The sequence below is a fragment of the Taudactylus pleione genome, unplaced genomic scaffold, assembly GCF_031769625.1.
Source record: "Taudactylus pleione unplaced genomic scaffold, aTauple2 ptg000824l, whole genome shotgun sequence".
Taxonomy (NCBI): Eukaryota; Metazoa; Chordata; class Amphibia; order Anura; family Myobatrachidae; genus Taudactylus; species Taudactylus pleione.
In genome coordinates this window covers 48,491-71,564 of record NW_028285226.1, presented here as the reverse complement: position 1 = coordinate 71,564, position 23,074 = coordinate 48,491, and the positions used below count along the sequence as shown (strand labels likewise).

The 23,074-nt window shown below is 46.3% G+C and overlaps 1 protein-coding gene across 1 annotated transcript in view; it reads left to right on the top strand.

Annotated features, from left to right (window-relative positions):
* Nucleotides 1-23,074, top strand: part of TTC39A (tetratricopeptide repeat domain 39A) — a 90,051-nt gene that overhangs the window by 48,053 nt on the left and 18,924 nt on the right. The window contains exons 7-8 of the mRNA XM_088458314.1: nucleotides 3,784-3,883; nucleotides 18,355-18,420. Of these exons, the coding sequence (XP_088314440.1) occupies nucleotides 3,784-3,883; nucleotides 18,355-18,420 (166 nt within the window). The remainder of the gene's footprint in view (nucleotides 1-3,783; nucleotides 3,884-18,354; nucleotides 18,421-23,074) is intronic.

Below are 23,074 nucleotides of genomic sequence, written 5' to 3'. Positions count from 1 at the left end.
CTTGTAAGGCGCTGCAAACCCCTTGTGACGCCATATAAATAAAGGATTATAATAATTATAGCTCAGAAGCATTAATAATTGTTTTCAGATGTATCTTTTGCACCAGTGATAGCGCACTGATGATGTGGATGACAATCAAACAGAATGCATGGATTTAGGGCTATCCATCCGCAAATATGTGCACAATTCTGCATGCGGGTGAAAATAAAAATATACATTAGGTGGCCGATTCAATTAGCCACAAGTTGGCTGAAAATTGCTTAACGTGTTACATACCTGCATACGCGACTTTTTGCTATGCAATACGTATGTATTAACTTAATGCGGGTCTCAAAGGAAGTTAAAGTGAATTTTAGTTCTAATCTCCAAGCTAGGTGAAAAGTAGGGAAGAATCCTGAGGCAAGGACACCCCTTCCCATGAATAATAAAATAGTTAGATGTTTTCAAATAGAAAAATATGGCCAATAAAGACATGTCATGTTCCCTGAAAAGCAGAAAAATGGGGTGTAAATGATGTGGGACAGGTATGTGGAGGTGTAAATGATGTGGGACAGGTATGTGGAGGTGTAAATGATGTGGGACAGGTATGTGGAGGTGTAAATGACGTGTGACAGGTATATGGGGCTGTAAATGATGTGGGACAGGTATGTGGAGGTGTAAATGATGTGTGACAGGTATGTGGAGGTGTAAATGATGTGGGATAGGTATGTGGAGGTGTAAATGATGTGTGACAGGTATGTGGAGGTGTAAATGATGTGGGACAGGTATGTGGAGGTGTAAATGATGTGAGACATGTATGTGGGTGTGTAGATGATGTGGGACAGGTATGTGGAGGTGTAAATGATGTGAGACATGTATGTGGGTGTGTAGATGATGTGGGATAGGTATGTGGAGGTGTAAATGATGTGGGACAGGTATGTGGGGGTGTAAATGATGTGGGACAGGTATGTGGAGGTGTAAATGATGTGAGACATGTATGTGGGTGTGTAGATGATGTGGGACAGGTATGTGGAGGTGTAAATGATATGAGACAGGTGTGTGGTGGTGTAAATTATGTGAGACAGGTATGTGGGGGTGTAAATGATGTGGGACAATATGTGGAGGTGTAAATGATGTGGGACAGTATGTGAAGGTGTAAATAATGTGGGACAGGTATGTGGAGGTGTAAATGATGTGGGACAGGTATGTGGAGGTGTAAATGATGTGGGACAGTATGTGGAGGTGTAAATGATGTGGGACAGGTATGTAGAGGTGTAAATGATGTGGGACAGGTATGTGGAGGTGTAAATGATGTGAGATAGGTATGTGGAGGTGTAAATGATGTAGGGCAGGTATGTGGAGGTGTAAATGATGTGGGACAGGTATGTGGAAGTATACATGATGTGGGACAGGTATGTTGAGGTGTAAATGATGTGGGACAGGTATGTGGAGGTGTAAATTATGTGAGACAGGTATGTGGGGGTGTAAATGATGTGAGACAGGTATGCGGGGGTGTAAATGTTGTGACACAGGTATGTGGAGGTGTAAATGATGTGAGACAGGTATGTGGGGGTGTAAATGATGTGAGACAGGTATGTGGAGGTGTAAAAGATGTGAGAGGTATGTGGGGGTGTAAATGATGTGGGACAGGTATGTGGAGGTGTAAATGATGTGAGACAGGTATGTGGGGGTGTAAATTATGTGAGACAGGTATGTGGGGGTGTAAATGATGTGGGACAGGTATGTTGAAGTGTAAATGATGTGGGACAATATGTGGAGGTGTAAATGATGTGGGACAGTATGTGTAGGTGTAAATGATGTGGGACAGGTATGTGGAGGTGTAAATGATGTGGGACAGGACAGGTATGTGGAGGTGTAAATTATGTGGGACAGGTATGTGGAGGTGTAAATGATGTGGGACAGGTATGTGGAGGTGTAAATGATGTGGGACAGTTGTGTGGAGGTGTAGATGATGTGGGGCAGGTAGGTTGAGGTGTAAATGATGTGGGACAGGTATGTGGTGGTGTAAATGATGTGGTATAGGTATATCGAGGTGTAAATGATGTAGGACAGGTATGTGGAGGTGTAAATGATGTGGGACAGTATGTGGAGGTGTAAATGATGTGGGACAGGTATGTAGAGGTGTAAATGATGTGGGACAGGTATGTGGAGGTGTAAATGATGTGAGATAGGTATGTGGAGGTGTAAATGATGTGGGACAGGTATGTAGAGGTGTAAATGATGTGGGACAGGTATGTGGAGGTGTAAATGATGTGGGACAGGTATGTGGAGGTGTAAATTATGTGGGACAGGTATATGGAGGTGTAAATGATGTAGGACAGGTATGTAGAGGTGTACATGATGTGGGACAGGTATGTAGAGGTGTAAATGATGTGGGACAGGTATGTAGAGGTGTAAATGATGTGGGACAGGTATGTGGAGGTGTAAATGATGTGAGATAGGTATGTGGAGGTGTAAATGATGTGGGACAGGTATGTAGAGGTGTAAATTAAGTGGGACAGGTATGTGGAGGTGCAAATGATGTGGGACAGGACAGGTATGTGGAGGTGTAAATTATGTGGGACAGGTATATGGAGGTGTAAATGATGTAGGACAGGTATGTAGAGGTGTAAATTATGTGGGAGAGGTATGTGGAGGTGTAAATGATGTGGGACAGGTATGTGGAGGTATAAATTATGTGGGACAGGTATATGGAGGTGTAAATGATGTAGGACAGCTATGTGGATGTGTAAATGATGTGGGACAAGTATGTGGAGGTATAAATTATGTGGGACAGGTATATGGAGGTGTAAATGATGTAGGACAGCTATGTGGAGGTGTAAATGATGTGGGACAGGTATATGGAGGTATAAATGATGTGGGACAGGTATGTGGAGCTGTAAATAATGTGGGACAGGTATGTTGGGTGATGTATTGATGGGAACAGGTTTTTTTGAACTTGCAGTTGGGAGTTACTAGCGTCTCTTACTTTTTACAAACCTGTATATACATACTCAAGTATCATTATAGAGACACTTTCATGTACCCCAAACTACTCTAGACTACTTTATTTGCAATTATGTGCTATAATTTTTCCTTTATTTATTAAAGTTTCTGAAATCAACCGTTTGACACCATTTTACCGCATCCAATACAATGCTTATGGTCACTAACACCCTTCTACACAGCCCTGCTATCTTTTTTGCCACCTTGGGGTGCAAGATGATTTCCCCCACTATTTCATGTACTTCACACAGATAGAACACTGCACACACAGATAGAACACTGCAGAGTTAATGTGTGACATCCGCAAGTTTCTGCACTGCCTAACATTCTTGGCAAAAGGAATGGCTAAAGCTGGGTGCACACTAGGTCGACCCGCCGACCTATCTGACGATTGGTAAGTGTATACACACTTCCCAATCGTCTGCATGATGTGTCGGGCTTGACAGCTCAACTGGGTGGGCATTTAAATCACCCGCCCAGTTGAGCTGTCAATCACCGCCGGGTCCCTGGAGCATGTGTATGGGTGATCGGCAGGTCTCCTTTGCACAACAGAAGATAACCGATATATCTTTCAGATGTCATTCACAGACATATGCGCTGTACACATCTGGCGATGCACTATAGATATATCGCCTGCTTCATATCTATCTAGGCACCTTTGTGGCTAGCAGGAGACCAAACATTGTATTGTACCCCCAGGCTGCATATATGGGCCGAATGTATTTATCAATCAATAAACCAAACAGTGAATTAAACCGTCAGTCACTGTTTTACCTGTATGTTTTTGCTTTCTTAAAGGGAACTGGATAGTCTTCAGAAATGTGCCAATTACGTGAAGGGGGACAGTCACTGTCACTTCGAAGGTGGAGTGAAGTTGGGTGTTGGAGCATTTAATCTGGTATGTAACCGTTCACATTATAGATTTACAATCCCTGACAGAGGATGATGTCTCTGCTGGGGTAGTTGAATATAGGGGTGCGGTATGATATGTCGACATTCATTATGTAGACAGTGATAAAATGTCAGCATGTTAAAATGTCAACATATTGTTCCTGGTGGCCCTGCAGTGACTTACCTGTTTTCGACCACTGCAGCGAGTCCAGTGCGGCTTCTGGGTCCTGCTGGTCATGTGACTGTGACTTCTGGGTCACAGTTGTAATTCTCCGGCGTTCTGAGTAACCGGCACCCTAAACCTAACCCTCACGCCTGCAACATAAACATAAGCCCCCAGCAACCTAACCTTCCCGCCCGCAGCCTAACCCTATTCTCTCCCTTTAGCCTAACCCTCCCGTCTGCAGCTTAACCCTAACCTGCCCCTTCAGCCTAATCCTCCTCCCTCAGCCTAACCCTCACACCCGCAGCCTAACTCTCACGCCCACAGACTAACCCTAACACCCCCCCCGCAGCCTAACTCTAACCCTTACGCCCGCAGTCTATCCCTTACCTCCCCCCATGGCCTAACCCTCCCTTTAGCCTAACCCTAACCTCCCCCGGAAGCCTAACCCTAACCCTCTCGCCCGGAACCTAACCTAACCCGCCCACAACCTAACCCTAACATCCGCTGACAGCCAAACCCTAACCCTCTTGCCCATAACTTAACCCTACCCCTCCCGTCTGCAGCCTAACCCTAACCTCCCCCCACAGCCTAACCCTCTTGCCTGCAGCCTAACCCTAACTTGACCCTTCAGCCTAACCATCCCCCCTCAGCCTCACCCTAACCCTCACACCCGCAGCCTAAACCTAACCCCCTTGCAGCTTGATCCTCCCGCCCACAGCGTAACCCTAACCTCCCTCGGCAGCCTAACCCTCCTGCCCGCAGCCTAACCTTAACCCTCCCGCCCGCGGTAACCTAACCCTAACATCCCCCGACAGCCAAACCTTAACCCTCTCGCCCGTAACGTAACCCAAACCCTCCCGCCTGCAGCCTATCCCTAACCTGCTCCTTCAGCCTATTTCTCCCCCCTCAGCCTCATCCTAACCCTCACACCCGCAGCCTAAACCTAACCCACCCCCCGCAGCCTAAACCTAACCCTCATGTGGTACCCCACAAAGAGGGGAACCAACCAGTGGGGCACCAGAATGTTGTTAACATGTTTAGTATAAGTGACTTTAACCTAGGCCCAGTTATTGATGTGCTGGACTGGTGTAAGGAGAATAGGTTGGAGGACTGACCCCTATTATGGGGGGAGGACTTGGTAATGCCCCGTAAAACACCTGCTAATTTGTGGAGGGACACGAGGACAGGACGTACCACAGGAGATAACAGGGGGAAAAAACTGCTCTGGCTGGGCAATGGGGAGTGTGGAGAGATAGCACGCGAGCAGTGAAGGGCCGTTGAGGGGAGCACGAGCAGGAGACTCTGCCTTTAAAAGGGACAGAGTACGCGCGGCAAGTGCGCAGTTGTTTAGGAGAGACGGAGGCAGTGTGAGGCGCGCTGCATCAAATCTTACCTGGCGGAGTCGGGGAGAGTCAGCCGGCGGTCCGGAGGCGAGCAGAGACGAAGCGGCATCACAGAGCTGTCCGAGCGACAGGAGGAGGCAGCCGGAAACGGAAGGGAGTGCTGTCGGAAGGAGGCGCGGCTTCAGCGGGGGGACCCTTGATTGACGGCTGCCGGGGAGAGTGGAGGCGTGTCCGGAGGCGGAGCAGGAGAGTCCGATCGGAGGTGGTGACAGACTCTGTGAGAGACATTAAGGCTGATCACAGCGGGGGTAAGAGGCTAATTAGCATCAATCACCACCAGCAGTGTGTACCATCAAGTACCCCAAGTATACAGACAAGGACCCCTTTGCTAGTGGGACGGATAAGCTCTCCCCCCAATTAACCCCTGTTACATTGGAACTTATAACACTCCCCCCATTTACAGTGGGGCAGCATAGTACAGTGACACCCCCCCTACAAGCGCAGGAGACTGCTTCAAATAAACTCTCCCATTTAAGCAGACCGATGTTACAAAGTCCCAGCAGCAGTGACATTGCCAGCCACTCGTTCCCCTATTACTGCTGCGTGGTTTGATAGAAACAGTAACTTTGTATCAGGAGCTGGCAGCCGGCTAGAATCATCAGAAAGGGCTATTGAGTATTGGCAGCACTAGGAAAAGCTGAGCTACGTCCAGGTTATTGCAGAAAGCTGAGCTTAGGGACTAAATTTACGGATTCAGTGACATTGTCAGCAGCGTGTCTCATCACCCCTCCAAAGTGCTGCTTTGGAGTGTACAGACAGTAGCTGGGTATCAGTATATAGCAGCTGTTTAGGACACAAAGAGCATCTACAGTTAGGAATAACTCCGCTCTGCATCCCTTACCAGCGGAGTCAGTCTAGTTACAAAACAGGCTAAGGACAATTGGATGAACCAGTATCTCGGGCACCGCAGTGTACACTTAGCAAGACTTAAGACTTTATTAATGTATTAAAGTGTAGCTTCTGGCCAGCAAGCATTAGGATAGTTAGCGTATATAAGGATTCTTTTATAAACTGTTATCCATTATTGTTGCTGTTTCACTATAGTGTTTAAGGTAAAATCCACCGTTATATGTTATTGCATGCAATAACCTTTTAAAATCCATAGGAGCAGAGTGATACTAATCGTAGCCAGGAGGCTAAGTTCCTGCATAATAAAAACTTGTGTCATTGTTTCGTTAATCTGAATTGACATTGTAAAAGCAATTGGTACAGTAATTCCCATTCAAAGTGAACCTGTAATTTATGTTACATGAATGTGATGTAATAATATAGAACTTCTGTGTTGCAATAAAATTACCTCTTTACCTCTCTGTGTTGAATGTGAACCGAGAAACCCCATTTGTACGCCTAACCGGTGCTAGGGTATCACATTTGGCGTCACTAAGCACAGGATACAGAGCCCAAAGTGAAGAGCGTAAGTGGAGGGTCACTAGGAAGGTTACAATGTCACAAGAGCAAAGAGCAATGGGGGATTCGGCAGGAGCAAGTGGAAGTGGCACACCGCAAATCAACCCCATAACCCTTCCCTATTACTTCGGGGCTCCCTGGCTGCCTACTTTTAGTGGAGACAAGTGCGGAGGCGAAGGGAGTAACCTAATGGAATTTAGAAATAAAATAAGATCAATGTTTAGGTTATACCCGTTAAATGAACGTCAGCAAGTGGAGATCCTTATTGGACAGCTAAAAGGAGCAGCTCTACGGGAAGTGACATCATGGCCAGCCGAAGAAAGATGTAACACAGACCAGATCTTCCAGCGACTGGCCGCCACTTTTGAAACCCGGACAGTGTGAGAACTTAAAACCTGTTGTTGTTCTATGGACGTAAACAGTTCCCGGGGGAGATGTTAAGAGATTACGCCCTAAGCTTACAAGAAGCGCTTCGAGATATCCGAACTATTGGAAATGAAGAAGTGGGAGATACGGATAACGTACTCATAGCCCGATTCATCGAGGGCTCTAATGGAGAAGGCGTAAAGACCCAATTGAAATTGTTACGAATGCAAATGCCAGAACACTCTTTTCTAGATTTCAAAGAAACAGCCATAAAAGTAGTGGGATCTCAAAGTGGACCGGAATTAAACTTTCCAGAAATGCCGGAGTATCAGGGAAGCCAAAATATAACAAGAACAAGATACGTGGGGGAAGGAAATGCGATGAACAGAAAAGATTCCGCTAAACCGAATGTTGCACCATCTGCCGACCCGTTTGAAATGTTACAGAACTAATTGAAAGAACTAACAGTAGAGATGGCCGAAATGCGCCAAGAGGTTCGGACTCTAAAGAGAAATAAATATTTTAATCCCCAAATGTCGAGAGGAAGGAGCGACCGGGAGCAAAATTCAGATTAGTGGTGGACTCCTCCTAGGAGAACGGGCCAACGAGCCACAGATCAATTTGATACTCAAGGACGCCCTATTTGCCGTCGTTGCCAAAGACCCGGTCATATTGAGAGAAATTGTCCACAGCAGGAAGATTTAAACTCCCTGGCCCCGAGGAGAGAGAGCGAACCTCGGGGGGAACAGTAATGGCAGATCCAATCCTGGAAGAATGGTGGCCGCGCTATGTGGGAAAATGCCCCATGCTCACCATTGACATTAACGGAATTCAGACATTTGCTATGATTGACTCCGGATCTCAAATTACGACCATACAATCTACGTTATTCCAGCAACATTAGGCCAAAGATCAATTAGTCTTGCCCCCGCCCACCTGGCTACAACTAATAGCCAGTAACGGCTTAGGGATCAATTGCCTCGGATACTGGGAGGCGGATATTAAAATAGGGAAGAGTTCGTTACCCCGCCAAGGATGCTTGATTACCCATACGGAAGACCCGAAGACAGCACCTATTATTTTAGGCATGAACATTCTGCAGAGGTGCCCGGAAGAATGGATCACGGCTCTAAGGAAAGAGTTGACTCAAGCCGTTATGTCAGAACAGCGAGTATTGAGGAAGACTATCAAAGTGCTTCAGGGACATCAACGTGTGGCGAAGGCAGAAGGTGAGCTAGGGAGGAACCGGATCACCGATGGTAAGCCCATAAAAGTGCCACCAAACTCAGAAATTCTCCTTTGGGGAAAAGGACCTAGCGGATTTGGAGGGAGAAAATATGAAGCCATCATCGAACCCTGTTCGACGATGAACAAAGGGGAAGTAGTGGTCGCTCATGCCGTGGTTACAGTGGATCAAGGGCGAGTGCCCATCCGAATTTTAAACCCACATAACCGAACAGTGAAACTATACCGACATCAGCCTGTGGCCAGACTGGTATGGACTACTTTTCAGGATGTCTACAGTCTAGGAATCAACACCCGAGAGATTCCAGAAAAGCCCAAAGACGCAGCGCCCGAGACATTGTCATGGTGGAAAGAGATACATATCGGGGGAGAGGATACCTCACAAGCTCAAAGAGAAGGAGCTTTGAAGGTAGTAAAGAGAATGGCGAAGCCTTTAGTAAACATCCGGCGGACTTCGGAACCGTAACTCATATACAGCATCGAATTGTGACTGGTGAGGAGCCGCCCATTAAAGAGAGGCACCGTCCCCTGGCGCCAGCACTGTACCAACCCGTGTGACAGATGCTGGAGGAAATGAAAGCCGCAGGGGTGATCCGGGAGAGTCATAGCCCGTGGGCAGCACCCATGGTGCTAGTGAAGAAAAAGAATGGTCAACTGAGACTTTGCGTTGACTACCGGAAACTAAATCACATCACCCACCGGGATGCTTATCCGTTACCACGCATAGAAGAGTCCCTAGTGGCTCTGAAGTCCGCGCAGTATTTCTCCACCCTGGACTTAACCAGTGGATACTGGCAAATTCAGATGTCCCCCGAGGATCAGGAAAAGACTGCCTTCACCACCCCAATGGGCTTACACGAATTCCACCGGATGCCCTTTGGGTTGTGCAATGCTCCTGCTACCTTTCAGAGGGTTATGGAGCATTGCTTGGGACACCTCAATTTCGAGCTAGTACTTTTGTATCTCGATGACATCATCATTTTCTCCCGGACCTACGAGGAACATTTGATACATCTACAAGTGGTGTTCAAACACCTTGCCAAATATGGACTTAAGCTCAACCCAGCGAAGTGTCACCTTCTGAAACCAGAGGTTAAATACCTGGGTCACATAGTGAGTTCCAAGGGGGTGACTCCTGATACCGCCAAAATTCAAGTGATTCGAGAATGGCCAGTCCCGCGCACTATTAAGGATGTGAGGCGGTTTTTGGGATTCGTGGGATATTATCGCCGATTCATCAGGAACTTTGCTAAAATAGCTTGTCCGTTGCATGAACTCCTCCGCGGATTACCTAAGTCAGGAAGGAATATGACTGTTGGGGTAGAGTGGACTGATCGGCAGCAAGAAGCCTTCGAAACGTTGAGACAAGAACTGATGCAAGCCCCCATCCTGGCCTATCCAGATTATGGTCGCCCGTTCTCCTTGTACACGGACGCTAGTAGGCAACGGTTAGGTGCAGTGCTTGCACAAAAACAGGATGGTGAGGATCGAGTTATCGCATACGCCAGTCGAGGATTGAAAAAGACCGAAAGGAACGATTCCAACTATAGTGCTTTCAAACTCGAATTCTTAGCTTTGGTGTGGGCAGTAACAGAAAAATTTAAGGACTATTTGTTGATGACACCTTTCACAGCCTACACAGATTGCAACCCACTAGCCCACCTGCAAACGGCCCAACTGGGAGCATTGGAGCAACGATGGTATGCCCGCCTGGCCAATTTCCAATTCACCATCACCTACCGGGCTGGAAAGAGCAATGGCAACGCGGATGCCTTGTCCCGATTACCCAACAAAGAGGAACCGGAGCAGGAAGACCAAATGGAAACAATAGAAATTCCTGCATTCATCCGAGATGTTGTCCCAGAAAAAAAACGAGTCGTTTCTTCCTGCACTTATCTCAATTATGAGGCCATAGGTACGGGGCCTACCGGAGAGTGGCAAAGGTGGCAGGAAGAATCCCTTCTGCTTCAACGACTGAGGACTATGTTACGAATGGGTGGGAACAAGAAAAAGCAAGAACTACCTGAAGAACTAAACAAACTTTGGAGACAGAGAGATAAATTGAGCATCCAAGAAGGAATGATAATGAGACAGAGTATCAATCCAAAAACCCATTTGCCCCAGAGTCAAATTCTGATTCCAAAGGAAAGAGCGGAAGAGTTACTAAGAGCCTATCATGATCGATCTGGCCATTTTGGCCATCAGAAAACTGAAGCTACTCTTAGACAACGTTTCTATTGGGTCGGTCTACGAACAGACGGCGAAGAGTGGTGCCGGAACTGCGTCAGGTGTAGTTTGAGGAAACCTTCCTTGAGCACTCAGAAAGCCCCACTCCATCCCTTTGACAGTGCAGGTCCACTAGAGTTAGTAACGTTGGATCATGTGAAACTAGAAAAAAGTCACACGGGATATGAATACGCCCTTACCATGGTAGACCATTATACTAAATTTGCGGTGGTATTACCAGTAAAGAACTTGTCAGCAAAAACTACCGCTGAAGTATTCTGGAGAGCCTTTGTACGTCCTTATGGTTACCCGATGAAAATATTAACCGATCAAGGACCAGCGTTTACTGCTAAACTTTTCCAAGAACTGTGTGCCCTGTATGGGTGTCAAAAACTTCAGACGACTGCCTACCACCCACAAGGGAATGGTCTTTGTGAACGTACCAACCAAACACTAATACATATGCTTAGGGCGTTATCCGTACAAGAGCGACAGAAATGGCCTGTGCTGGTAGCAGAATTAATTTATATTTACAACAATACCACACACAGCGCAACCGGATACACACCGTACTACTTGCTATTCGGAAGAGCCGGGCAGTTACCTGAGGATATTCGACTGCAAGTACCACTTACTGGAGGGCAAGAATCTGATACACCAACTAAAAGTGACAGAGCACCAACGAAGATTGCAAACAACACAAGAAATCGTGAAACGACATATCGACATTACCCATAAGAGACAGAAAGAGCATTACGATCTGACAGCTTGTGCCAAACCCTTAACCATAGGGGATCGAGTTCTGAAGAAAAATAACCAGAGACATAGTAAACTCGACCCTTGGTGGGAACCAGCACCCTATTTTATCCTGGAATCGTCACAAACCGAGTTAGACATTTACAAGATACAAAAAGAGGATGGGAGTCGTACGATAGTGGTCCATAGAAACCAATTGAAACTGCACTCCAACCAAACTAGAAATAGTCAAGAGAGGACGGAACATACTCACAGAATGCCAGTGGAACCCGATGCTCAGAGTTCCGATGAATTTATGAACATATTGATGAGTACATATTGGCCAATACTGTTATCCTCCAATCTAGCTGGAACAGTGACATTGGAAGAGGAGGCCACAACCATCCCAAGAGAAACAGAAGAAGGAGAAGGTCAACTAAGACGTTCCGAAAGGAGCACAAAAGGACTATTACCACTTTGATATCGTGAATAAGAGTTAATTGTTGTAACTGTCATTGATAGATCAAATTATACAGTAGAATGTTATAAAGTAATGGTAAGAGTTAATTGTTGCACCTGTCATTGATTAATCAAACTATACAGTAGAATGTTATAAAAGAACGTTGGTTTAACTTGTTGAAAAGGTGAAACGCGTGAGGGCACGCATGATTCAAGTAGGGAGGAATGTGGTACCCCACAAAGAGGGGAACCAACCAATGGGGCACCAGAATGTTGTTAAAATGTTTAGTATAAGTGACTTTAACCTAGGCCCAGTTATTGATGTGCTGGACTGGTGTAAGGAGAATAGGTTGGAGGACTGACCCCTATTATGGGGGGAGGACTTGGTAATGCCCCGTAAAACACCTGCTAATTTGTGGAGGGACACGAGGACAGGACGTACCACAGGAGATAACAGGGGGAAAAAACTGCTCTGGCTGGGCAATGGGGAGTGTGGAGAGATAGCACGCGAGCAGTGAAGGGCCGTTGAGGGGAGCACGAGCAGGAGACTCTGCCTTTAAAAGGGACAGAGTACGCGCGGCAAGTGCGCAGTTGTTTAGGAGAGACGGAGGCAGTGTGAGGCGCGCTGCATCAAATCTTACCTGGCGGAGTCGGGGAGAGTCAGCCGGCGGTCCGGAGGCGAGCAGAGACGAAGCGGCATCACAGAGCTGTCCGAGCGACAGGAGGAGGCAGCCGGAAACGGAAGGGAGTGCTGTCGGAAGGAGGCGCGGCTTCAGCGGGGGGACCCTTGATTGACGGCTGCCGGGGAGAGTGGAGGCGTGTCCGGAGGCGGAGCAGGAGAGTCCGATCGGAGGTGGTGACAGACTCTGTGAGAGACATTAAGGCTGATCACAGCGGGGGTAAGAGGCTAATTAGCATCAATCACCACCAGCAGTGTGTACCATCAAGTACCCCAAGTATACAGACAAGGACCCCTTTGCTAGTGGGACGGATAAGCTCTCCCCCCAATTAACCCCTGTTACATTGGAACTTATAACACTCCCCCCATTTACAGTGGGGCAGCATAGTACAGTGACACCCCCCCTACAAGCGCAGGAGACTGCTTCAAATAAACTCTCCCATTTAAGCAGACCGATGTTACAAAGTCCCAGCAGCAGTGACATTGCCAGCCACTCGTTCCCCTATTACTGCTGCGTGGTTTGATAGAAACAGTAACTTTGTATCAGGAGCTGGCAGCCGGCTAGAATCATCAGAAAGGGCTATTGAGTATTGGCAGCACTAGGAAAAGCTGAGCTACGTCCAGGTTATTGCAGAAAGCTGAGCTTAGGGACTAAATTTACGGATTCAGTGACATTGTCAGCAGCGTGTCTCATCACCCCTCCAAAGTGCTGCTTTGGAGTGTACAGACAGTAGCTGGGTATCAGTATATAGCAGCTGTTTAGGACACAAAGAGCATCTACAGTTAGGAATAACTCCGCTCTGCATCCCTTACCAGCGGAGTCAGTCTAGTTACAAAACAGGCTAAGGACAATTGGATGAACCAGTATCTCGGGCACCGCAGTGTACACTTAGCAAGACTTAAGACTTTATTAATGTATTAAAGTGTAGCTTCTGGCCAGCAAGCATTAGGATAGTTAGCGTATATAAGGATTCTTTTATAAACTGTTATCCATTATTGTTGCTGTTTCACTATAGTGTTTAAGGTAAAATCCACCGTTATATGTTATTGCATGCAATAACCTTTTAAAATCCATAGGAGCAGAGTGATACTAATCGTAGCCAGGAGGCTAAGTTCCTGCATAATAAAAACTTGTGTCATTGTTTCGTTAATCTGAATTGACATTGTAAAAGCAATTGGTACAGTAATTCCCATTCAAAGTGAACCTGTAATTTATGTTACATGAATGTGATGTAATAATATAGAACTTCTGTGTTGCAATAAAATTACCTCTTTACCTCTCTGTGTTGAATGTGAACCGAGAAACCCCATTTGTACGCCTAACCGGTGCTAGGGTATGACACTCACGCCCACAGCCTTACCCAAACACCTACCCCCTGCAGCCTAACCCTAACCTCCCCCCGTAGCCTATCCCTCCTACAGCCTAACCCTAACCTGCCCCCTCAGCCTAACCCTAACCTTCCCCCCGTAGCCTAACCCTCCTCCTGCCTAGAGCCTAATCCTAACCTGCCCCCTTAGCCTAACCCTCCCCCCGCAGCCTAATCCTAACCTTCCCCCGTAGCCTAACCCTCCTCCCGCCTACAGCCTAACCCTCCCCCCTCAGCCTAACCCTCACACCCGCAGCCTAACCCTCACGCCCGCATCCTAACCCTAATGTTGACATTTTAACAATGTCAACATCATAACTGTCGATATTGTGGTGTCAACATTATGGATGCAAAGATTGTCATTGTCGACCTTTTGACTACATCCTGAATACAGGGTATCTGCAGGGGGTACATAGGCCCAGATTTAGTTATTATTGTTATCACTCGTTACTAATCCTAAATAGTTCTCCAACCAATCAGCTCCTAACTGTCGTGTTTGACAGTTCGGAGCTGATTGGTTGGAGCACCATTTGAGATCAGTAACATGTATGGAGAAAGCCATTCTAGGACTTTGGGTCACAAAGCAAAAGCTCCCCCATTTATAGTATCATTATTATTATTATTATTATTTATGTATGGGCAAGATTTGGACCTCATCTGGAGAGCCCATTGTCCATCACTTAGCAACACACAAGGATGAATGATGAATGGATTAATTTTTAAGAAAAAAGACATGTTAAACTATTGCCATATTTAACACCTTGTGGGTCATTCTGCAGCATGGATGCTTGGGGGGAGATATAGGCGTCTATTTACTAAGCAGTGTTAGGAGACAGAGTGAAAAGTGATAAGAAAGTGATAAGGTACCAGCCAATCAGCTCCCAACTGTCATCTCACAGGCTGTGTTTGAAAAATTATAGTTGGGAGCTGATTGGCTGGCACCTTATCACTTTTCACTCTGTCTCCTAACACTGCTTAGTAAATAGACCCCTTAGCAAAACTTCTAAAGATGACAAGTGGAGGTGTTGCCCAGAGCAACCAATCAGATTATAGCTATCATGTGTCCAGTACAGTCCATAAAATGATAGCTATAGGTGGAAACAGCAGGGGGAATTAGTACCTGCCCTTTGTGTAATGTAGATGGCTATTAAAGTTACGCTTATTTGATTACTGATCACAGCTGTTATCTGGCAGCTAAGGGTTACAGCACGTCATTAATACGGCTCACGGTGCTGAATCACAAGGACGCACAAGGCTGCATTTGGATGTGTAGAGCAGTGTGTATAGTGTGATGTTTCACTCACGTACTGTTTACACAGATCACATGCTGTTAGCTCCTTGTGGAACACTGGGAGACGTTCAGTAAATATTTACCAACGTCCCATCATACTGGTGACGATCTGGGTTCCGGGAGTCTCTGAGCTGCATCTGCTTGAAGTTTACTCTACTCCTTCACTTATCTTTGAGCATAAACTTTTCACAAAAAAAAACCAATTACTAAAAAACTAGGCCTGTCCTGTTTCTGAAGAAGAAACTAAACACAACAGGACCCCATGGTCACAAGAAGTTTACCCCACTAAGAGCAGACTGCAGGGCTCATGTACTAACATCGCATTTAGCTCTGACCAGAGCGCTCGCTCTAAATCAGGGCCCTCCTACCTAAAATTGGAGCGGCCTCCTGGCCGCTCGCATAGCTGTGGGTGACGACGGAGCTCCCTCCGTCGTGCGCATGCGCACTAAGGCACCATCGACCCGCTTGCGAGCGCTCAGCTCTCGCGAGCGGGTCTAAATCAGGCCCTTGGTTGCAAAACTTGTAGACAACCACAGTAGCACGTCTACAGTTTGTTTAAATCTTCCAGTGTTAAGCCAGGTACACACTAGGTCGACCCGCCGACCTATATGACGATTGGTAAGAGTATACACACTTACGAAATCGTCTGTCCGATGTGCCGGGGTTGACAGCTCAAATGAGCGGGCATTTAAATCGCTCGCCCAGTTGAGCTGTCAATCACCGCCGAGTCCCCGCAGCATGTGTACGGGCGATCAGTGTGTACCCAGCTTTAGTTTAGTTTAGCTGGGTACACACCTGAAAGATATATCTGCAGATCGACTGATATACAGATATACTGTATCTACAGATTATGGTTGTTCATACTCACTGAACCACCATCACTGCCATCTGACCGGGGGTTCCGCAGGCCGGGAGTTGCGTTGCACCCCCCTTCCCGCGGCCTGTGCAGCTAATGTTTGGGCAGGCAGTTGACCGCCCGTACACGCAACACGATATCGTCTGTACACTCACTGGCCGACTTACACACAACATATCGGCCATAGCAGGGGTTAAATTGGGCCGGAATGGGCGGAACCGCCACTTCTATTTGGATACCCGCCTTAGCCCGGCGCCGCAGGGAGGCTGCATTTGACAGGCGCCCGCTGAGATTTTGTTACCAGCGGGCACCCGGCTCCCTCTCCGCAGCGCCAGCCGAAGTCTGGAGCTCACTCTTGAGCTCCGGCTTCCAGCTCCCCCCACAGGCACTATGGGAGAGACGTCATGATGTCTCTCCCATAGTTCAGCGGAGCAGCCAGGCGGACAGGAGGCAGCGGACGCAGGAGCGGGGCTTAAGGTAAGTATTTTATTTTTTTTGTGTGTGTAAGCGGCTTCATATTGGGGGCATAACTTCTGGGGCATTACTGTTGGGGGCATTTACTTGGGGGCATTACTATTGGGGCATTTTCTCTGGGGCATTACTGTTGGCATTACTACAGGGGGCGTTACTACAAGGGGCATTACTATTGGGGGCACCACTCCTGGGGGCATTGCATAAGGGGCACCATTACTGGGGGCACTGAATTAGGGGCACCAGAGGGGGCATTACTACAGGGGGCATTACTTCTAAAGGGGGCATTACTACAGGGGGCACTTCTACTGGGGGCACTGAATAAGGGGCATCACTACTGGGGGCACTGAATAAGGGGCACCACTACTGGGTGAAAAGCATAAGGGGCACCACTACTGGAGGCACTGCATAAGGGGCACCACTCCTGAGGGCACTGCATAAGGTGCACCACTCCTGGGGGCACTGCATAATGGGCATCTCTACAATGGGAGTAGCATAAGGCTGTGGGCATTATTTGTAAGGGGCCCTACTGCTGTGGGCATTGTAAAAGGGGCACTACTACTGTGGGCATTATTTGTATTAGGGGCACTACTGCTGTGGGCATTGTGTATAAAGGGCACAAATGTGGGAATTGTGTAATAGGGGCACTGCTGTGTGTTATAAATGAATAAGGGACACTACTATGTGGTGTAATGTGACTCGGGGTGAATCAAGATTGTGCTACTGTGTGGCGTAATTTAAATTGGGAATACTATTGTGTGACCACGCCCTTTCTATTGAGACCTCGCCCCATTTTTTTCAAAAAGCACAGACGTGGGGGTGAGTTCCAACACTTCTCTAGGACCACTTTAAGCACTGGCTATAAGCTACACTGTACTCTGTCCAAGTACTATCACTGTGATGTGAATATGTGTTAATTGGAATCGGTATGAAATACAGACAGCTGAATAGCCGGCAGTTCCCATACCGACGCCAAAAGCTCGATCAGCTACAATCCCGACTGGGGCTGGTAATTATCTTAACCCTCCCCTGTCCCCCCCCTCACAACCTTAACCCTAACTTGGTGGTGCCTAACCCTAAAACTCCCGGGGTGGTGCCTAACCCTAAGTTCCCTCGGGGATGCCTGAACCTAACCCCCCCTCCCTGCGCCCTAAACCTAAGCCCCCCCCCGCGGCTGATGCTAACCTGTCCCCACTTACCTTCGTTCGGGATGCCGGCTGCTGAGATTTCGACGTGGGGCTAAAAATAGGCGTCAGGATTTCAACGCCTATCTTTAGTCCCGGGTTGGGCGCCAGTGATCAAACTGACTCCCGTATTTATATCTTTTAGATTATATAAATGAGGCTTGGGGATAACATTTTAAATCGTAGTTAAGAATGGATCAGGAATGGCTACAGTTTTGTGACTGTAGTTCTTGGTAATTGGTTGAACTTTGGTTTGTAGGAGGGACACCTTTTTATAGCCACTGTATTAAGTGTTAGAGGTACAATCTATGCAATGTATGGTGATTTGTTCATTATTTCCTATATTTGTGTACCTGATGTTCCCTTTCTTAACTGACTTATTGCATCTCAGTGCCTTTCCTATCTGCTGTCATTTATTTTTGGAAAGACCAATAAAAAGATGTATAAAAATAATAAAGAATAGATCAGGAAATATAATAAGGTGATTTTGAGGCTATTTGCAGTCACTGAGCGTTAATATACTCTGGTTACAGACATTGGGCTTGTTTTATATGAAATATGAGCTCCGCAATAATTTACAGGGGACAATATTGGTATCTTACATCTATATCTTCTCCTCGCAGACATTATCTATGTTGCCCACCAGGATTTTGAGGCTCTTGGAATTTGTCGGTTTCTCTGGTAACAAGGTAAGAAAAACACCTCATTTTCTTACACACAATGCAGAACAATGACCTGATAGTAACACACACACACACACTGCATAGCAATGACCTGCTAGTAACACACACACAATGCAGAACAATGACCTGCTAGTAACACACACACACACAATGCATAGCAATGAACTGCTAGTAACACACACACAATGCATAGCACTGACCTGTTGGTAACACACACACACAATGCATAGCAATTACCTACTAGTAACACACACACAATGCATAACAATGACCTGCTAGTAACACACACACAATGCATAGCAATGACCTGCTAGTAACACACACACACAATGCATAACAATGACCTGCTAGTAACACACATACACAATGCATAACAGTGACCTGCTAGTAACACACACACAGTGCATAACAATGACCTGCTAGTAACACACACACACAATGCATAGCAATGAACTGCTAGTAACACACACACACACAATGCATAGCAATGACCTGCTAGTAACACACACACACACACAATGCATAGCAATGAACTGCTAGTAACACACACACACAATGCATAGCAATGACCTGTTGGTAACACACACAATGCATAGCAATTACCTACTAGTAACACACACACAATGCATAACAATGACCTGCTGGTAACACACACACAATGCATAGCAATGACCTGCTAGTAACACACACACACAATGCATAACAATGACCTGCTAGTAACACACACACACACACACAATGCATAGCAATGAACTGCTAGTAACACACACACACAATGCATAGCAATGACCTGTTGGTAACACACACACACAATGCATAGCAATTACCTACTAGTAACACACACACAATGCATAACAATGACCTGCTGGTAACACACACACACAATGCATAGCAATGACCTGCTAGTAACACACATACACAATGCATAACAGTGACCTGCTAGTAACACACACACAGTGCATAACAATGACCTGCTAGTAACACACACACACACACACACACACACACACACACACACACACACACACACACACACACACACACACACACACACAATGCATAACAATGACCTGCTAGTAACACACACGCACACACAATGCATAACAATGACCTGCTAGTAACACACACACACAATGCATAACAATGACCTGCTAGTAACACACACACACACAATGCATAGCAATGACCTGCAAGTAACACACACACACATACACACAATGCATGACAGTGACCTGCTAGTTAAACACACACACACACACAATGCATAGCAATGACCTGCTACTAACACACACACAATGCATAACAATGACCTGCTAGTAACACACACACACACAATGCATAGCAATGACCTGCTAGTAACACACACACACATACACACAATGCATAGCAATGACCTGCAAGTAACACACACACACATACACACAATGCATGACAGTGACCTGCTAGTTAAACACACACACACACACACACACACACACACACACACACACACACACACACACACACACACACACACACACACACACACACACACAATGCATAGCAATGACCTGCTACTAACACACACACAATGCATAACAATGACCTGCTAGTAACACACACACACAATGCATAGCAATGACCTGCTAGTAACACACACACACATACACACAATGCATTGCAATGACCTGCAAGTAACACACACACACATACACACAATGCATGACAGTGACCTGCTAGTTAAACACACACACACAATGCATAGCAATAACCTGCTAGTAACATACACACACGATGCATAGCAATGACCTGCTAGTAACATACACACATAGTGCATAGCAATGACCTGCTAGTAACATACACACACAATGCATAGCAATGACCTGCTAGTAACATACACACACAATGCATAGCAATGACCTGCTAGTAACACACACACACATACACACAATGCATGACAGTGACCTGCTAGTTAAACACACACACACACACACACACACACACACACACACACACACACACACACACACACACACACACACACACACACACAATGCATAGCAATAACCTGCTAGTAATAGTAACATACACACACAATGCATAGCAATGACCTGCTAGTAACATACACACACAATGCATAGCAATGACCTGCTAGTAACATACACACACAATGCATAGCAATGACCTGCTTGTAACATACACACACAATGTATAACAGTGACCTGCTAGTAACATACACACACAATGTATAAGAGTGACCTGCTAGTAACACACACACAGTGCATAGCAATGACCTGCTAGTAACACACACACACAATGCATAACAATGACCTGCTAGTAACACACACACACACACACACACACACACACAATGCATAACAATGACCTGCTAGTAACACACACACACAATGCATAGCAATGACCTGCTAGTAACATACACACACACACACACACACAATGCATAACAATGACCTGCTAGTAACACACAGACAATGCATAGCAATGACCTGCTAGTAACACACACACACACCCACACAATGCATAACAATGACCTGCTAGTAACACACAGACAATGCATAGCAATGACCTGCTAGTAACACACACACACACCCACACAAACAATGCATAACAATGACCTGCTAGTAACACACCTGCTAGTCTAGTAACACACACAACCAATGCATAGCAATGACCTGCTGGTAAAACACACACGTAATGCATAGCAATGACCTGCTAGTAACACACAGAGTCGGATTAAGGCCCACATGGGCCTGGAGCTGAAAATGTTCAAAGGCCTATACTGAGAAGGGGAAGAGCTGTGATTGGTGCTGTGTGAGTGTGTTCAGAGGGCCTGATTCAGAGCCGGACGCTCTGACCAGAGCGCTCACTCTGAATCAGGGCCCTCCTACCTAAACTTGGAGCGGCCTCTAGGACGCTCGCATAGCTGTGGGTTACCACCCACAGCTTATGAGAGCGTCCATGATGATGGTCGCGATGGTCAAGACCATCGCAACCATCGGGCTTGCGACGAGACCCTGCGGTAGGGTCTCGCTGCCGCAAGCCCTGGAGTGGTTTTGGCTCTATCAGAGCCAAAATCACTCCCACTGACATCACTAGTGATGTCAGTGGGGCCTTACCCAGACGGTAGGCGTTCCCATGGGAACGCCTCCGTCTGGCAACCATGCCCCCGGCACGCCCACGAAGGGGGGCGTGCTGTCACTCACCATCGACAGCACGCCCCCTTTGGTGCGAGACCCCGAGCGACGGCTACCCTGTCGCTCGCCGGGTCTCGCGCATGCGCACGACGGAGCTCCCTCCGTCGTGCGCATGCGCATTTGGGTACCATCGACCCACTTGTGAGCGTCCTGCGCTCGCAAGCGGGTTTGAATGAGACCCAGACTCACCTTGGTGTGTACTGTACACCCCCTACACTATGATCACTAACTACAAAGAATTAAAAAAATTGCATATTTTTTTTTTTGGGAGGGGGGGATGGCGGGGACTAGAAAAACTGTTTAAATACTTAAAATTTATGGCCAGTTAGGCAGCTGGTAATCATGCTGTCATGCTGATGGGCCTATTTTTATGTGGAGGCCTGGAGCTGTAGCTCCATCCGCCCCATTGTTAATCTGGCCCTGGTAACACACACACACACAATGCATAACAATGACCTGCTAGTAACACACACAATGTATAACAATGACCTGCTAGTAACACACGCACAATGTATAACAATGACCTGCTAGTAACACACGCACACATCTCTCTCTCTTAGTTTGGGGGAGAAGTTTCTCATAGCAAGAAATCAGCTATTACCTAGATTTATCAGGGGCGCTGCTCAGAGGTGGGGACCTACTGCACACGGGTCCCGGCTGGCGTTAATACGCCCCTGGTTATGCATGTAACACTGGGAGAGATGTATTAAGCTTTGTAGAGATATAAAGTGGAGGGAGATAAAGTACCAACCAATCAGCTTCTTTTTTTTTATTTTTATAAATTCTATTTATTATACAGCGAAAAAGCAATACAAAAATATACAGACAAAAAAATAACGTGTGCAAGATCATACCAAAAATTACCATATCTTCACTGATAGGGGTATTCAATATGGGTGCGATAACATCGTTTTTTGCGTTAATATCGCACTTTTTAACTTTTTTGCGTTAATATCACTGGTTTTAGTTTTACACCGTATTCAATTTCAAAGACTTATCGCAGTTTTGAAAAGTCTTTGATAAAAACCGGTGATAAGTTTTCACCATTGAATAGGTGTCGAAAAAAAGTGCAGAATTGGGGTTTAGGGGTGCAGGCTTAAAAGAATAGCCTGCACCCCTGAGATTGACATTTAAAAAAGAACTGTGTCAAAAAAAGTAAAAAAAAAAAATAGGGACACCCCAAAAAATTAATTAAAAAAAAAAGGGAAAAAATTGTTAAACAATAGGGAAATAGGTTCAGGGCTATTCTGCAAGTATGCGGCAGGTGTTTTGAAGAATAGAATTATAGCGGCAGGTGCACAAATGCAGAATTTTTAAAAACTTACTTTAGGGACATCAAAATCTGCTAGTACCCATTTTCATGTACCCCAAATTTGATGGAACCACTTAAAAAAACGAAAAAAATAACCTAAGTGCTCTTCTGCATCACTTCTTCAATGTCGGGAAAAAAACACCTGCTGCGGCTA